This window comes from Panulirus ornatus, chromosome 11, assembly GCF_036320965.1.
Source record: "Panulirus ornatus isolate Po-2019 chromosome 11, ASM3632096v1, whole genome shotgun sequence".
In the NCBI taxonomy this organism is placed as follows: domain Eukaryota; kingdom Metazoa; phylum Arthropoda; class Malacostraca; order Decapoda; family Palinuridae; genus Panulirus; species Panulirus ornatus.
The window spans coordinates 35,491,401-35,508,950 of record NC_092234.1 but is presented as its reverse complement, the minus strand read 5'-3'; the positions used below and the strand labels follow the sequence as shown (position 1 = coordinate 35,508,950).

The following is a 17,550-nucleotide window of genomic DNA, read 5'->3' as shown; positions in this document are numbered from 1 at the left end:
TAAGACAAGGGAGCAAATGGGAACTTTAGTGAAGGGCGCTAATGGGGAGGTGATATCAAGTAGTGGTGATGTGAGAAGGAGATGGAGTGAGTATTTTGAAGGTTTGTTGAATGTGTTTGATGATAGAGTGGAAGATGTGGGGTGTCTTGGTCGAGGTGGTGTGCAAAGTGAGAGGGTTAGGGAAAATGATTTGGTAAATAGAGAAGAGGTAGTAAAAGCTTTACGGAAGATGAAAGCTGGCAAAACAGCAGGTTTGGATGGCATTGCAGTGGAATTTATGAAAAAAGGGGGTGACTGTATTGTTGACTGGTTGGTAAGGTTATTAAATGTATGTATGATTCATGGTGAGGTGCCTGAGGATTGGCGGAATGCTTGCATAGTGCCATTGTACAAAGGCAAAGGGGATAAGAGTGAGTGCTCAAATTACAGAGGTATAAGTTTGTTGATTATTCCTGGTAAATTATATGGGAGGGTATTGATTGAGAGGGTGAAGGCATGTACAGAGCATCAGATTGGGGAAGAGCAGTGTGGTTTCAGAAGTGGTAGAGGATGTGTGGATCAGGTGTTTGCTTTGAAGAATGTATGCGAGAAATACTTAGAAAAGCAAATGGATTTGTATGTAGCATTTATGGATCTGGAGAAGGCATATGATAGAGTTGATAGAGATGCTCTGTGGAAGGTATTAAGAATATATGGTGTGGGAGGCAAGTTGTTAGAAGCAGTGAAAAGTTTTTATCGAGGATTTAAGGCATGTGTTCGTGTAGGAAGAGAGGAAAGTGATTGGTTCTCAGTGAATGTAGGTTTGCGGCAGGGGTGTGTGATTTCTCCATGGTTGTTTAATTTGTTTATGGATGGGGTTGTTAGGGAGATGAATGCAAGAGTTTTGGAAAGAGGGGCAAGTATGCAGTCTGTTGTGGATGAGAGAGCTTGGGAAGTGAGTCAGTTGTTGTTCGCTGATGATACAGTGCTTGTGGCTGATTCATGTAAGAAACTGCAGAAGCTGGTGACTGAGTTTGGTAAAGTGTGTGAAAGAAGAAAGTTAAGAGTAAATGTGAATAAGATCAAGGTTATTAGGTACAGTAGGGTTGAGGGTCAAGTCAATTGGGAGGTAAGTTTGAATGGAGAAAAGCTGGAGGAAGTGAAGTATTTTAGATATCTGGGAGTGGATCTGGCAGCGGATGGAACCATGGAAGCGGAAGTGAATCATAGGGTGGGGGAGGGGGCGAAAATTCTGGGAGCCTTGAAGAATGTGTGGAAGTCGAGAACATTATCTCGGAAAGCAAAAATGGGTATGTTTGAAGGAATAGTGGTTCCAACAATGTTGTATGGTTGCGAGGCGTGGGCTATGGATAGAGTTGTGTGCAGGAGGGTGGATGTGCTGGAAATGAGATGTTTGAGGACAATGTGTGGTGTGAGGTGGTTTGATCGAGTAAGTAATGTAAGGGTGAGAGAGATGTGTGGAAATAAAAAGAGTGTGGTTGAGAGAGCAGAAGAGGGTGTTTTGAAATGGTTTGGTCACATGGAGAGAATGAGTGGGGAAAGATTGACCAAGAGGATATATGTGTCGGAGGTGGAGGGAACGAGGAGGAGTGGGAGACCAAATTGGAGGTGGAAAGATGGAGGGAAAAAGATTTTGAGTGATCGGGGCCTGAACATGCAGGAGGGTGAAAGGCGTGCAAGGAATAGAGTGAATTGGAACGATGTGGTATACGGGGGTCGACGTGCTGTCACTGGATTTAACCAGGGCATGTGAAGTGTCTGGGGTAAACCATGCAAAGTGTGTGGGGCCTGGATGTGGAAAGGGAGCTGTGGTTTTGGTGCATTATTACATGACAGCTAGAGACTGAGTGTGAACGAATGGGGCCTTTGGTGTTTTTCCTGGCACTACCTCGCACACATGAGGGGGGAGGGGGTTGTTATTCGATGTGTGGCAAGGTGGCGATGGGAACAAATAAAGGCAGACAGTATGAATTATGTACATGTGTATATATATATATGTCTGTGTGTGTATAGATATGTGTACATTGAGATGTATAGGTATGTATATTGTGCGTGTGTGGACATGTATGTATATACATGTGTATGTGGGCGGGCTAGGGCCATTCTTTCGTCTGTTTCCTTGCGCTACCTTGCTAACGCGGGAGACAGCGTTAAAGCAAAATAAATAAATAAATAAAAAAAGATGTATTGGGAGGAGGTAAATAAAGTGCATAAGACAAGGGAAGAAATGGGAACTTCAGTGAAGGGGGCTAATGGGGAGGTGATAACAAGTATTGGTGATGTGAGAAGGAGATGGAGTGAGTATTTTGAAGGTTTGTTGAATGTTTGATGATAGATTGGCAGATATAGGGTGTTTTGGTTGAGGTGGTGTGCAAAGTGAGAGGGTTAGGGAAAATGATTTGGTAAGCAGAGAAGAGGTAGTAAAAGCTTTGCGGAAGATGAAAGCCGGCAAGGCAGCGGGTTTGGATGATATTGCAGTGGAATTTATTAAGAAAGGTGGTAACTGTATTGTTGACTGGTTGGTAAGGTTATTTAATGTATGTATGACTCATGGTGAGGTGCCTGAGGATAGGCGGAATGCTTGCATAGTGTCATTGTACAAAGGCAAAGGGGAGACAAGTGAGTGCTCAAATTACAGAGGTGTAAGTTTGTTAAGTATTCCTGGGAAAATATATGGGAGGGTATTGATTGAGAGGGTGAAGGCATGTACAGAGCATCAGACTGGGGAGGAGCAGTGTGGTTTCAGAAGTGGTAGAGAATGTGTGGATCAGGTGTTTGCTTTGAAGAATGTATGTGAGAAATACTTAGAAAAGCAAATGGATTTGTATGTAGCATTTATGGATCTGGAGAAGGCATATGATAGAGCTGATAGAGAAGCTCTGTGGAAGGTATTACAAATATATGGTGTGGGAGGCAAGTTGTTAGAAGCAGAGAAAAGATTTTATTGAGGATGTAAGGCATGTGTACATGTAGGAAGAGAGGAAAGTTATTGGTTTGCGGCAGAGGTGTGTGATGTTTCTATGGTTGTTTAATTTGTTTATGGATGGGGATGTTAGGGAGGTGAATGCAAGAGTTTTGGAAAGGGGCAAGTATACAGTCTGTTGTGGATGAGAGAGCTTGGGAAGTGAGTCAGTTGTTGTTCGCTGATGATACAGCGCTGGAGGCTGATTCGTGTGAGAAACTGCAGAAGCTGGTGACTGAGTTTGGTAAAGTGTGTGAAAGAAGAAAGCTGAGAGTAAATGTGAATAAGAGTAAGGTTATTAGGTACAGTAGGTTTGAGGGACAAGTCATTTGGGAGGTAAGATTGAATGGAGAAAAACTGGAGGAAGTGAAGTGTTTTAGATATTTGAGAGTGGATTTGGCAGCCGATGGAACCATGGAAGCAGAAGTGAATCATAGGTTGGGGGAGGGGGCAAAAGTTCTGGGAGCGTTGAAAACTGTGTGGAAGTCAAGAACGTTATCTTGGAAAGCAAAAATGTGTATGTTTGAAGGAATAGTGGTTCCAACAATGTTATATGGTTGTGAGGTGTGGGCTATAGATAGAGTTGTGCGGAGGAGGGTGGATGTGCATTATTACATGACAGCTAGAGACTGAGTGTAAACGAATGTGGCCTTTGTGTCTTTTCCTGGCGACGGGAATGAATAAGGGCAGACAGTATGAATTATGTACTTGTGTATATATGTATATGTCTGTGTGTGTATATATATGTATATGTTGGGATGTATAGGTATGTATATATGCGTGTGTGGATGTGTATGTTGGTGGGTTGGGCCATTCTTTTGTGTGTTTCCTTGCACTACCTCGCTAATGCGGGAGACAGCGACAAAGTATGATAAATGAATAAATATAACATTTAAGTCCCTCAGAATACTTAATCTATTTCTTCGTCACTTCATCACTACCTGTTAACATTTCCCCTTTTACCCCCATCACCGATGTTCTCATTTGTTCTCTTGTCTTATGCACATTATTTGCCTCCTTCAAAAACATCTTATTTTCCCTGAAATATATTGATAGTCACTCACCCAAACTCTCATTTGCCTTCTTTTTCAAGCCCTGCTTCTTCCTCTTGACCTCTTGTTGCTTTCTTTAATACATCACCCAATCATTTGCATGCTATCCATATAAGTCATGTACTTAGCTTGTAACAGGAAAGATAAACCAATGCCACAGTAGTGAAAGGACTAGACCTAAGCCAGTAGAAATATTTAGTTTTTCTTTGAGAAAGAAATTTTTGTTGTAGCTTGAAAAGGATGGATCTAGGTATGTGGTCTATTTAGAAAGTGTCTTTGTGCATACTACCTGGTAAACTCTAGGTGTACCCTTTAGGGTCGGTATACCCCATGTTGAAAAACCCTGCCAAAAATTAATGGTGAAGTGAGAAAAGATCTTTTTCCTAAACTTTCTTTCTTTCTTTCATACTATTCGCCATTTCCCGCATTAGCAAGGTAGCGTTAAGAACAGAGGACTGGGCCTTTGAGGGAATATCCTCAAACTGCTGCTTAAAAGTTTCCAAGGCAAATTCCAGTGTTTCATTTTGCAAATTTCCAAGATTCTTTGAAAACCATAAGAAAATATTAGTAATAATTTTTTGTATTAAAGATTGAAATATGAAATGTCAGAGATGCAAGTGGTCCATCCTGTGTGAAACTTTTATTTTCCCATTTATAATTGATTAGTCTTTGGAAGTATCAGCAGAATACTGATTTATTACAATCCTCTCTTAGGAGTCTTATTAGATCATTGTTTACGATAACGATATTTTGTAACTATCTGGAAGCAAGAGAGTATCATCTCAAGCTTATTATGACCTGAAAGAAAGTTTATTGTACTTAAGAATATTGTTTATTTTACTGCACTACAGAGACATCAAATAGTTATCAGAAGAAAGCTGTGAGTGAGAAAGATCATCCTTCTACATCAGGAGAAGCAAAAGCTGCCAATGATGAGATAGTTTCTGTTCTTATTAATCTCTCATCCACAACAAACAAGGTTAGTCTTGATATTATCAACATAATTGCCGGTACAAAAAACAAGAGAAGTACAAGTGCTTACATAAGTTTCTTCTCCATTCCATATAATGTATGATATTCTGGAATACAGATTACTTAGTATGCTGTCCTCCATAAGAGAATGTAAAAATGTCCTAACATTTCCTATAACCTTTAAGGAAAGTCTGAATGTTGTTGAGACTGTTTCACACCAATGGGTCCACTATAGACAGGAATTGTCACTGTGATTACTGTTTATTAGTATTTTAAACAGAGGAGTGTCCTGCATATGATATTGTTTCACCGTGTGCAATTCTTTATTCAGATGTCAACTATATTCAGGGAGCAAGTTGTCCCATCATGGAATCGATGTGGTTCAACTCCAAGTACCCCATCGTCACCATACCCAAGTATGCCTTATGGCTTAAGTAAATCAGCAAGTAATGCTATATCCATTACACAGGTGAGTAATATGTTGTAGAGTAAAATATTTTATTTATGGTTCATTAATTCTTCTAAATCACTCAAAGAATCTTTTCCATGGAGAATTTTTCTATCTCTTATAGATGGTTCTTTTCCCTACAGTCAGTTTAATCATTAGGCATGCCATAGACTCTTTCAAAGGTTGTTTATCAACTAGATTTATTTTTTAGTGTATATTTGTTTTGCCTTTCGTTCATCCTTTTGATATTTTCTACCTCATTATTTCTTTTCCCAAATATGGGCTTGTTAAAACATTACTTGTTCATTTTACTTTTTCATAGATTTTGTATTTTGTGGATGTAGTGACTACTTTATGTAGAATATAAACCAGGATGTGGAATTCTCAAGCAGATGATCTGAGTGTTTTGAAGATTGAAGATTTTGAGATCAGTCACTGATGTGCTTGGGGAAGATTCTGCATTCATCATTTATTTTTTAGTGCATTCACAGTAGGCTAATACACTCAGGATTTTTCTTTAACATTTTGTTTATCAACTTTCAAAAGTTCAAGATCAAATTGTTTTGATTAAATCATTTGCTGAAGCATTTTACTAAGGGATTTGGCTTTCATTTATGCTCAACAAGTTGTGTTTCCCTTATGAGGAATAGGGCATTTGCAGATATAGAGGGATGTTCTTCAGCACTACATAGAGGAGTTGGTGAAATTTGAGAGGGTAGGGGGATTCGATGGAAAAAAAGTGAAGTGGTAGAAAAGATAAGAAAAGAATTCTTTAGAATCATTGGAGTATGTTATGTAAAGTTAATTATTAAACAGAGCTTTGGCTTTAGTGCCTAGTGCAACGGTATATGTTTTTGTATGAAAACCAGTCACAAAATAATTCTTGAAATACAGTATGTCATGTATGGTTGATCATCAAGTAGGTGTTTGGGTTGAGTGCTCAGTGCCGTGATGTATATATTAGAATGAAAACCAGTCACAGAATAATTCTTGAAATACAGTATAACATTTACAGTTCATTATCAAATAGGGCTTTGGTTTCATTAATCAATGCTATGATGTGTTTTTTATAATGAAAACCAGTCATAGAATAATTCTTGAAATACTGTAAGTTATGTAAAAATGATCATCAAATAGTGTTCTGCCTTCAATGCTTAGTGCAGGTGTTTTGGGAGCAGCTGAGTGAGTGTGTTAGTAGCTTTGATGTGTGACAGCAGGTTATAGTGATGGGTGATTTGAATGCGAAAGTTAGTAATGTGGCAGTTGAGGGTATAATTAGTGTACATGGGGTGTTCAGTGTTGTAAATGGAAGTAGTGAAGAGCTTGTGGATTTGTGTGCTGAAAAAGGACTGGTAAATGGAAATGGTGAAGAGCTTGTAGATTTATGTGCCGAAAAAGGACTGGTGATTGGGAATACCTGGTTTAAAAAGCGAGATATACATAAGTATATGTATGTAAGTAGGAGAGATGGCCAGAGAGCATTATTGGATTACATGTTAATTGAAAGGTGTGTAAAAGAGAGACTTTTGGATGCTAATGCTCAGCAGCCAGAGGGATGTTTGATCACTATCTTGTGGAGGCGAAGGTGAAGATTTGTAGAGGTGTTCAGAAAAGAGAGAATTTTGGGGAGAAGAGAGTGATGAGAGTAAGTGAGCTTGGAAAGGAGACTTGTTTGAGGAAGTACCAGGAGAGATTGATTGTAGAATGGCAAAAGGTGAGAGCAGAAGGTAAGAGAGATGTTTGGTAATAAAAAGAGTGTGGTTGAAAGAGCAGAAGAGGGTGTGTTGAAATGGTTTGGACACATAGAGAGAATGGGTGAGGAAAGATTGACGAAGAGGATATATGTGTTAGAGGTGGAAGGAAGAAGGAGAAGCAGGAGACCAAATTGGAGTTGAAAGGATGGAGTGAAAAAGATTTTGAGTGATTGGGGCCTGAACATACAGGAGGATGAAAGGCGTGCATAGAATAGAATGAATTGGAATGATGTGGTATACTGGAGTTGACTTGCTGCCACTGGATTGAACCAGGGCATGTGAAGCTTTCTGGGGTAAACCATGAAAAGGTCTGTGGGGCTTGGATGTGGGAAGGGAGCTGTGGTTTCAATGCACTACTCATGACATCTATAGACTGAGTGTGAATGAATGTGGCCTTTTTGTCTTTTCCTGGCACTACCTTGCTGAGGGGTGCTGTTTCGTGTCTGACGGGGTGGCGATGGAAATGGATGAAGGCAGCAAGTATGAATATGTACATGTGTATATATATGTATATGTCTGTGTATGTATATGTTGAAATTTTTTTTTTTTTTTTCTTTGTCGCTGTCTCCCGCGTTTGCGAGGTAAGTGAGCTTGGGAAGGAGACCTGTGTGAGGAAGTACCAGGAGAGACTGAGTACAGAATGGAAAAAGGTGAGAACAATGGAAGTAAGGGGAGTGGGGGAGGAATGGGATGTATTTAGGGAATCAGTGATGGATTGCGCAAAAGATGCTTGTGGCATGAGAAGAGTGGGAGGTGGGTTGATTAGAAAGGGTAGTGAGTGGTGGGATGAAGAAGTAAGAGTATTAGTGAAAGAGAAGAGAGCGGCATTTGGACGATTTTTGCAGCGAAAAAATGCAATTGAGTGGGAGATGTATAAAAGAAAGAGACAGGAGGTCAAGAGAAAGGTGCAAGAGGTGAAAAAAAGGGCAAATGAGAGTTGGGGTGAGAGACTATCAGTAAATTTTAGGGAGAATAAAAAGATGTTCTGGAAGGAGGTAAATAGGGTGCGTAAGACAAGGGAGCAAATGGGAACTTCAGTGAAGGGCGTAAATGGGGAGGTGATAACAAGTAGCGGTGATGTGAGAAGGAGATGGAATGAGTATTTTGAAGGTTTGTTGAATGTGTCTGATGACAGAGTGGCAGATATAGGGTGTTTTGGTCGAGGTGGTGTGCAAAGTGAGAGGGTTAGGGAAAATGATTTGGTAAACAGAGAAGAGGTAGTAAAAGCTTTGCGGAAGATGAAAGCCGGCAAGGCAGCAGGTTTGGATGGTATTGCAGTGGAATTTATTAAGAAAGGGGGTGACTGTATTGTTGACTGGTTGGTAAGGTTATTTAATGTATGTATGACTCATGGTGAGGTGCCTGAGGATTGGCGGAATGCGTGCATAGTGCCATTGTACAAAGGCAAAGGGGATAAGAGTGAGTGCTCAAATTACAGAGGTATAAGTTTGTTGAGTATTCCTGGTAAATTATATGGGAGGGTATTGATTGAGAGGGTGAAGGCATGTACAGAGCATCAGATTGGGGAAGAGCAGTGTGGTTTCAGAAGTGGTAGAGGATGTGTGGATCAGGTGTTTGCTTTGAAGAATGTATGTGAGAAATACTTAGAAAAGCAAATGGATTTGTATGTAGCATTTATGGATCTGGAGAAGGCATATGATAGAGTTGATAGAGATGCTCTGTGGAAGGTATTAAGATATATGGTGTGGGAGGCAAGTTGTTAGAAGCAGTGAAAAGTTTTTATCGAGGATGTAAGGCATGTGTACGTGTAGGAAGAGAGGAAAGTGATTGGTTCTCAGTGAATGTAGGTTTGCGGCAGGGGTGTGTGATGTCTCCATGGTTGTTTAATTTGTTTATGGATGGGGTTGTAAGGGAGGTAAATGCAAGAGTCCTGGAAAGAGGGGCAAGTATGAAGTCTGTTGGGGATGAGAGAGCTTGGGAAGTGAGTCAGTTGTTGTTCGCTGATGATACTTCGCTGGTGGCTGATTCATGTGAGAAACTGCAGAAGCTGGTGACTGAGTTTGGTAAAGTGTGTGGAAGAAGAAAGTTGAGAGTAAATGTGAATAAGAGCAAGGTTATTAGGTACAGTAGGGGTGAGGGTCAAGTCAATTGGGAGGTGAGTTTGAATGGAGAAAAACTGGAGGAAGTGAAGTGTTTTAGATATCTGGGAGTGGATCTGTCAGCGGATGGAACCATGGAAGCGGAAGTGGATCATAGGGTGGGGGAGGGGGCGAAAATTCTGGGAGCCTTGAAAAATGTGTGGAAGTCGAGAACATTATCTCGGAAAGCAAAAATGGGTATGTTTGAGGGAATAGTGGTTCCAACAATGTTGTATGGTTGCGAGGCGTGGGCTATGGATAGAGATGTGCGCAGGAGGATGGATGTGCTGGAAATGAGATGTTTGAGGACAATGTGTGGTGTGAGGTGGTTTGATCGAGTAAGTAACGTAAGGGTAAGAGAGATGTGTGGAAATAAAAAGAGCGTGGTTGAGAGAGCAGAAGAGGGTGTTTTGAAATGGTTTGGGCACATGGAGAGAATGAGTGAGGAGAGATTGACCAAGAGGATATATGTGTCGGAGGTGGAGGGAACGAGGAGAAGAGGGAGACCAAATTGGAGGTGGAAAGATGGAGTGAAAAAGATTTTGTGTGATCGGGGCCTGAACATGCAGGAGGGTGAAAGGAGGGCAAGGAATAGAGTGAATTGGAGTCATGTGGTATACAGGGGTTGACGTGCTGTCAGTGGATTGAATCAAGGCATGTGAAGCGTCTGGGGTAAACCATGGAAAGCTGTGTAGGTATGTATATTTGCGTGTGTGGACGTGTGTATGTACATGTGTATGGGGGGGGGGGGGCCATTTCTTTCGTCTGTTTCCTTGCGCTACCTCGCAAACGCGGGAGACAGCGACAAAGTATAAAAAAAAAAAAAAAAAAAATATATATATATATATATATATTTATACACATACATATGCACATGTACACACATACACACATATACATACATATACATATGAAAAAATGTAAGAAGTAATTTAGAAAACTGAAACTTCTAGCTTGAAATGAAATGAAAAAAAATTAATGTCACATAATGGTTCAACCTCTGGCTATGGAAAAGGGAAATGTATAATTTATTTACACAAACGTCAATAGTAGTTTTCATCAATTTAACCACTGTATCGTACTGCCTGGTCCACTTCTCTTATCATGAAACAGGAATATTGGCTTATGATGTTTCTCAATTTTCTTCATTACACAAAGTACAACCATATCTTGGATACATGAGGGTAGTTAGTTGGTCATCCGCCATAATAAAGCCTTGACAGACCAAAAATTTATCTGGACCTCAACTTTTCCAGTACATTTATGAAAAACACCTTTTTGCTTTCCATCTCTATCACTTTGAAAAAACAATAAGCTTCAATGTCTAAGCTACATTTTTTCCAATTTCACTATTTTCTTGTCAGAGCACCATGTATGAAAACTATCACTCCAGTAACACAACTATAAACATTTACTTCCCCTTTAAAAAAAAAGTTCTGCGGAAGTCTGTCTTGATACACCGCGGGACACTCTACCACCTGGCGAGGTTTGTGTTGCAATGGTTCTTGATTCACAAACGTAGTAGCATCACTGGTATGTATATGTGTGTGTATGGGCATTTATGTATATATTTATATATGTATATGAGTGGTTGGGCCATTCTTCGTCTGTTTCCTTGCGCTACTTCTCTGGCATGGGAAACAGCGGCTAAGTATAATGAATAGATGAATGATGTTAAACACCAGTCACAGATACTTTTTGAAGCATATTGAATGATTTTTTAATCCATTGCCTTGATTCTTTTCTTCAGTTTGTTTGGAGATGAGTAGCATAGCTTTTACTTGTCTGATGGTTTGCAGATGGATTCCCCATCACTGTAAACATTATTTCTTTGAAGTGTATATGGCCGTAGGTTTAAGATGGGTTCCTTCATTTACTTATATAACACCCAAACTTTGAAATATGCTTTTGTTGTGCTCCTGGAATGGACCTTGTTTGGAGTTAATTATGAAATTAATCCATTTGAGATTCATACCAGGCCCCCTTAATCAACTTTTATTTATTCATTTATTTATACTTGATCACAATTTCCCGCAACAGCGAGGTAACACCAGGAAACAGACGAAGAATGGCCCATTCACTCATATACACATCTATATACATAAATGCCCAAACATGCACATACTCCCGCGTTAGCAAGGTAGCACAAGGAAACAGACGAAAGAATGACCCAATCTACACACATACATGTCTACACACGCACATATACATACCTATACATTTCAACTTATACATATATATATATATATATATATATATATACATACAAAGACATATGGATGTGCTGGAAATGAGATGTTTGAGGACAATGTGTGGTGTGAGGTGGTTTGATCGAGTAAGTAACGTAAGGGTAAGAGAGATGTGTGGAAATAAAAAGAGCGTGGTTGAGAGAGCAGAAGAGGGTGTTTTGAAATGGTTTGGGCACATGGAGAGAATGAGTGAGGAAAGATTGACCAAGAGGATATATGTGTCGGAGGTGGAGGGAACGAGAAGTGGGAGACCAAATTGGAGGTGGAAAGATGGAGTGAAAAAGATTTTGTGTGATCGGGGCCTGAACATGCAGTAGGGTGAAAGGAGAGCAAGGAATAGAGTGAATTGGATCGATGTGGTATACCGGGGTTGACATACTGTCAGTGGATTGAATCAAGGCATGTGAAGCGTCTGGGGTAAACCATGGAAAGCTGTGTAGGTATGTGTATTTGCGTGTGTGGACGTATGTATATACATGTGTATGGGGATGGGTTGGGCCATTTCTTTCGTCTGTTTCCTTAGCGCTACCTCGCAAACGCGGGAGACAGCAACAAAGCAAAAAAAAAAAAAAAAAAAAAGACATATACATATATATACATGTACATAATTCATACTGTCTGCCCTTATTAATTCCCGTTGCCACCCTGCCACACGTGAAATGACAACCCCCCGCAGGTACACAAGGTAACGCTAGGGAAAGACAACAAAGGCCACATTCATTCACACTCAGTCTCTAGCTATCATGTATAATGCACTGAAAGCACAGCTCCCTTTCTACATCCAGGCCCCACAAAACTTTCCATGGTTTACCCCAGATGCTTCTTATGCCCTGGTTCAATCCAGTGTCATCACATCGACCCCGGTATACCACATCGTTCCAGTTCACTCTGTTCCTTGCTCGCCTTTCACCCTCCTGCATGTTCAGGCCCCGATCGCTCAAAAACTTTTTCACTCCATCCTTCCACCTGCAATTTGGTCTCCCACTTCTCCTTCTTCCCTCCAACTCTGACACATATATCCTCTTTGTCAATCTTTCCTCACTAATTCTCTCCATGTAAGCAAATCATTTCAAAACACCCTCTTATGCTCTCTCAACCACATTCTTTTTATTACCACACATCTCTCTTACCCTTTCATTACTTACTCAATCAAACCACCTCACACCACATGTTGTCCTCAAACATCTCATTTCCAACACATCAACCCTCCTCAGCACAACCCTATCTATAGCCCACACCTCGCAGCCTGATGCATTGTTGGAACCACTATTCCTTCCAAACATACCCATTTTTGCTTTCTGAGATAATGTTCTCACCTTCCACATGTATTTCAACACTCCCAGAACTTTTGTTCCCTCCCTCACTCTGTGACGCTCTTCCGCTTCCATGGTTCCATCCACTGCCAAATCCGCTCCCAGATATCTAAAACACTTCACTTTCTCCAGTTTTTCTCCATTCAAACTTACCTCGCAGTTGACTTGTCCCTCAACCCTACTGTACCTAATAACCTTGCTCTTATTCACATTTACTCTCAGCATTCTTCTTTCACACACTTTACCAAACTCAGTCACCAGCTTCTGCAGTTTCTCACTTGAATCAGCCACCAGTGCTGTATCATCAGCGAACAACAACTGACTCACTTTCCAAGCCTTCTCATCCACAACAGACTGCGTACTTGCCCTTCTCTCCAAAACTCTTGCATTCACCTCCTTAACAACCCCATCTATAAACAAATTAATTAACCATGGAAACATCACGCACCTCCGCCGCAAACCGACGTTCACTGAGAACCAATCACTATCCTGTCTTCCCACTTGTACACATGCCTTACTTCCTCGATAAAAACTTTTCCCTGCTTCTTGCAACTTGCCTCCCACACCATATATTCTTAATACCTTTTACAAAGCATCTCTATCAACTCTTATCATATACCTTCTCCAGATCCATAAATGCTACATACAAATCCATTTGTTTTCAAAGTATTTCTCACATACATTCTTCAGAGCAAACACCTGATCCACACATCTTCTACCACTTCTGAAACCACACTGCTCTTCCTAAGGCTGATGCTCTGTACATGCCTTCACCTTCTCAATCAATGCCCTCCCATATAATTTCCCAGGTATGCTCAACAAACTTGTACCTCTGTAATTTGAACACTCAACTTCATCCCCTTTGCCTTTGTACAAAGGCACTATGCATGCATTCTACCAATTCTCAGGCACCTCACCATGAGCCATACATACATTAGATATCCTTACCAACCAGTCAACAACACATTCACCCCCCTTTTTAATAAATTCCACTGCAGTACCATCCAAACCAGCAGCCTTGCTGGCTTTCATCTTCTGCAAAGCTTTCACTACCTCTTCTCTGTTTACCACATCATTCTTCCTTACCCCCTCACTTCGCACACCGCCTCGACCAAAACACTCTATATCTGCTACTCTGTCATTTAACACATTCAGCAAACCTTCAAAATACTCACTCCATCTCTTCCACTGCTGTTCCCATTTGTTCTTGTCTTATGCTTTTTATTTACCTCCCTCCAAGACTTCTTTTTATTGTCCCTAAAATTTAATGATACTCTCTCACCCCAACTCTCATTCGCCCTCTTTTTTACCTCTTGCACCTTGCTCTTGACCTCCTGCCTCTTTCTTTTGTACATCTTCCAGTCATTGGCTCTAAATCCCTGCAAAACTCATCCAAATGCCTCTCTCTTATCTTTCACTAATAATCTTACTTCTTCATCCCACCACTCACTACCCTTTCTAATCAACCCACCTCCCACGCTTCTCATGCCTTAAGCATCTTTTGCGCAAGCCATCACTGCTTCCCTGAATACATCCCATTCTTCCCCCACTCCCCTTACGTCCTTTGCTCTCACTTTTTTCCATTCTGCACTCAATCTCTCCTGGTACTTCCTCACAGAATTCTCCTTCCCAAGCTCACTTACTCTCACCACTCTCTTCACCTCAACATTCTCTCTTCTTTTCTGAAAACCTCTACAAATCTTCACCTTCGCCTCCACAAGATAAGGATCAGACATCCCTCTAGTTGCACCTCTCAGCACATTAACATCCAAAAGTCTCTCTTTTATGCGCCTATCAATTAACACATAATCCAATGAAGCTCTCTGACCGTCTCCTCTATTTAAATGTGTATACTTATGTATATATCTCTTTTTAAACCAAGTATTCCCAATCACCAGTCCTTTTTTAGCACACAAATCTACATATAAGTATAATATCAGCATATACGTACCTTTACATATAAATACCTTGCGCTACCTTGCTAACACGGGAGACTGCGACAAAGCAAAATAGATAAATAAATATACATACCTTAACACACACATAGAGACATTTTATTTTATTTTTATTATACTTTGTCGCTGTCTCCCACGTTTGTGAGGTAGCGCAAGGAAACAGACGAAAGAAATGGCCCAACCCCCCCCATACACATGTATATACATACGTCCACACACGCAAATATACATACCTACACAGCTTTCCATGGTTTACCCCAGACGCTTCACATGCCTTGCTTCAATCCACTGACAGCATGTCAACCCCGGTATACCACATCGCTCCAATTCACTCTATTCCTTGCCCTCCTTTCACCCTCCTGCATGTTCAGGCCCCGATCACACAAAATCTTTTTCACTCCATCTTTCCACCTCCAATTTGGTCTCCCTCTTCTCCTTGTTCCCTCCACCTCCGACACATATATCCTCTTGGTCAATCTTTCCTCACTCATCCTCTCCATGTGCCCAAACCACTTCAAAACACCCTCTTCTGCTCTCTCAACCACGCTCTTTTTATTTCCACACATCTCTCTTACCCCTACGTTACTCACTCGATCAAACCACCTCACACCACACATTGTCCTCAAACATCTCATTTCCAGCACATCCATCCTCCTGTGCACAACTCTATCCATAGCCCACGCCTCGCAACCATACAACATTGTTGGAACCACTATTCCTTCAAACATACCCATTTTTGCTTTCCGAGATAATGTTCTCGACTTCCACACATTCTTCAAGGCCCCCAGGATTTTGGCCCCCTCCCCCACCCTATGATCCACTTCCGCTTCCATGGTTCCATCCGCTGCCAGATCCACTCCCAGATATCTAAAACACTTCACTTCCTCCAGTTTTTCTCCATTCAAACTCACCTCCCAATTGACTTGACCCTCAACCCTACTGTACCTAATAACCTTGCTCTTATTCACATTTACTCTTAACTTTCTTCTTCCACACACTTTTCCAAACTCAGTCACCAGCTTCTGCAGTTTCTCACATGAATCAGCCACCAGCGCTGTATCATCAGCGAACAACAACTGACTCACTTCCCAAGCTCTCTCATCCCCAACAGACTTCATACTTGCCCCTCTTTCCAAAACTCTTGCATTTACCTCCCTAACAACCCCATCCATAAACAAATTAAACAACCATGGAGACATCACACACCCCTGCCGCAAACCTACATTCACTGAGAACCAATCACTTTCCTCTCTTCCTACACGTACACATGCCTTACATCCTCGATAAAAACTTTTCACTGCTTCTAACAACTCTCCTCCCACACCATATATTCTTAATACCTTCCACAGAGCATCCCTATCAACTCTATCATATGCCTTCTCCAGATCCATAAATGCTACATACAAATCCATTTGCTTTTCTAAGTATTTCTCACATACATTCTTCAAAGCAAACACCTGATCCACACATCCTCTACCACTTCTGAAACCACACTGCTCTTCCCCAATCTGATGCTCTGTACATGCCTTCACCCTCTCAATCAATACCCTCCCATATAATTTACCAGGAATACTCAACAAACTTATACCTCTGTAATTTGAGCACTCACTCCTATCCCCTTTGCCTTTGTACAATGGCACTATGCACGCATTCCGCCAATCCTCAGGCACCTCACCATGAGTCATACATACATTAAATAACCTTACCAACCAGTCAACAATACAGTCACCCCCTTTTTTAATAAATTCCACTGCAATACCATCCAAACCTGCTGCCTTGCTGGCTTTCATCTTCCGCAAAGCTTTCACTACCTCTTCTCTGTTTACCAAATCATTTTCCCTAACCCTCTCACTTTGCACACCACCTCGACCAAAATACCCTATTTCTGCCACTCTAGAGACATATACATATATATATTCACATGCATATTCATACTTGCTTGCCTTCATCCATACCCATCACTTCCCCGCCCTCCAGGAAACAGCATCGCTACCCCTGCTTCTGCAAATTAGTGCCAGGAAAACAAAGAAACAAACGCCACATTCGTTCACACTTAGTCTCTAGCTGTCATGTGTGATGCACTGAAACCACAGCTCCCTATCCACATCCGATCCTCACAGACCTTTCCACCATTTACCTCAGAGATTTCACATGCCCTGGTTCAGTCCATTGACAGCACATCAACCCCAGTATACCACAACGTTCCAATTCACTCTATAACTTGCATGCCTTTCACCCTTCTGTATGCCCAGGTCCCAATCGCTGAAAATCTTTTTCGCTCCATCCTTCTGTCTCCAGTTTGGTCTCCCACTTCTCCTTGTTCCCTCCGCTTCTGACACATATATCCTCTTTCTCAATCTTTTCTCTCATTCTTGCCATTTGTCCAAACCACTTCAACACACCCTCTTCTGCTCTCTCGACCACACTCCTTTTATTTCTATACGTCTATCTTACCCTTTCATTACTTATTCAATTAAACCACCTCACACCACATATTGGCCTCAAACATTTCATTTTCAACACATCCACCCTCCTCTGTGCATCTCTATCTATAACCCATGCCTCGCAACCTGATAAGATTTTTGTAACTGCTATTCCTTCAAACATACACGATTTTGCTCAGAGATAACTTTTTCTCCTTCCACACGTTCTTCATTATTTCCAGAACCTTCACCCCATCCCCCACCCTCTGACTCACTTCCATTGTTCCATTCGCTGCTAAGTCTACTCCTAGATACCTAAAATA

General features: G+C 41.2%; 1 protein-coding gene across 3 annotated transcripts in view; it reads left to right on the top strand.

Moving 5' to 3' along the window:
- LOC139751400 (protein phosphatase 1 regulatory subunit 21) overlaps positions 1–17,550 on the top strand; it is a 321,946-nt gene that overhangs the window by 195,849 nt on the left and 108,547 nt on the right. For all 3 annotated transcript variants that reach the window (XM_071666786.1, XM_071666784.1, XM_071666785.1), the window contains exons 11-12: positions 4,866–4,993; positions 5,318–5,455. In XM_071666786.1, the coding sequence (XP_071522887.1) occupies positions 4,866–4,993; positions 5,318–5,455 (266 nt within the window). The remainder of the gene's footprint in view (positions 1–4,865; positions 4,994–5,317; positions 5,456–17,550) is intronic.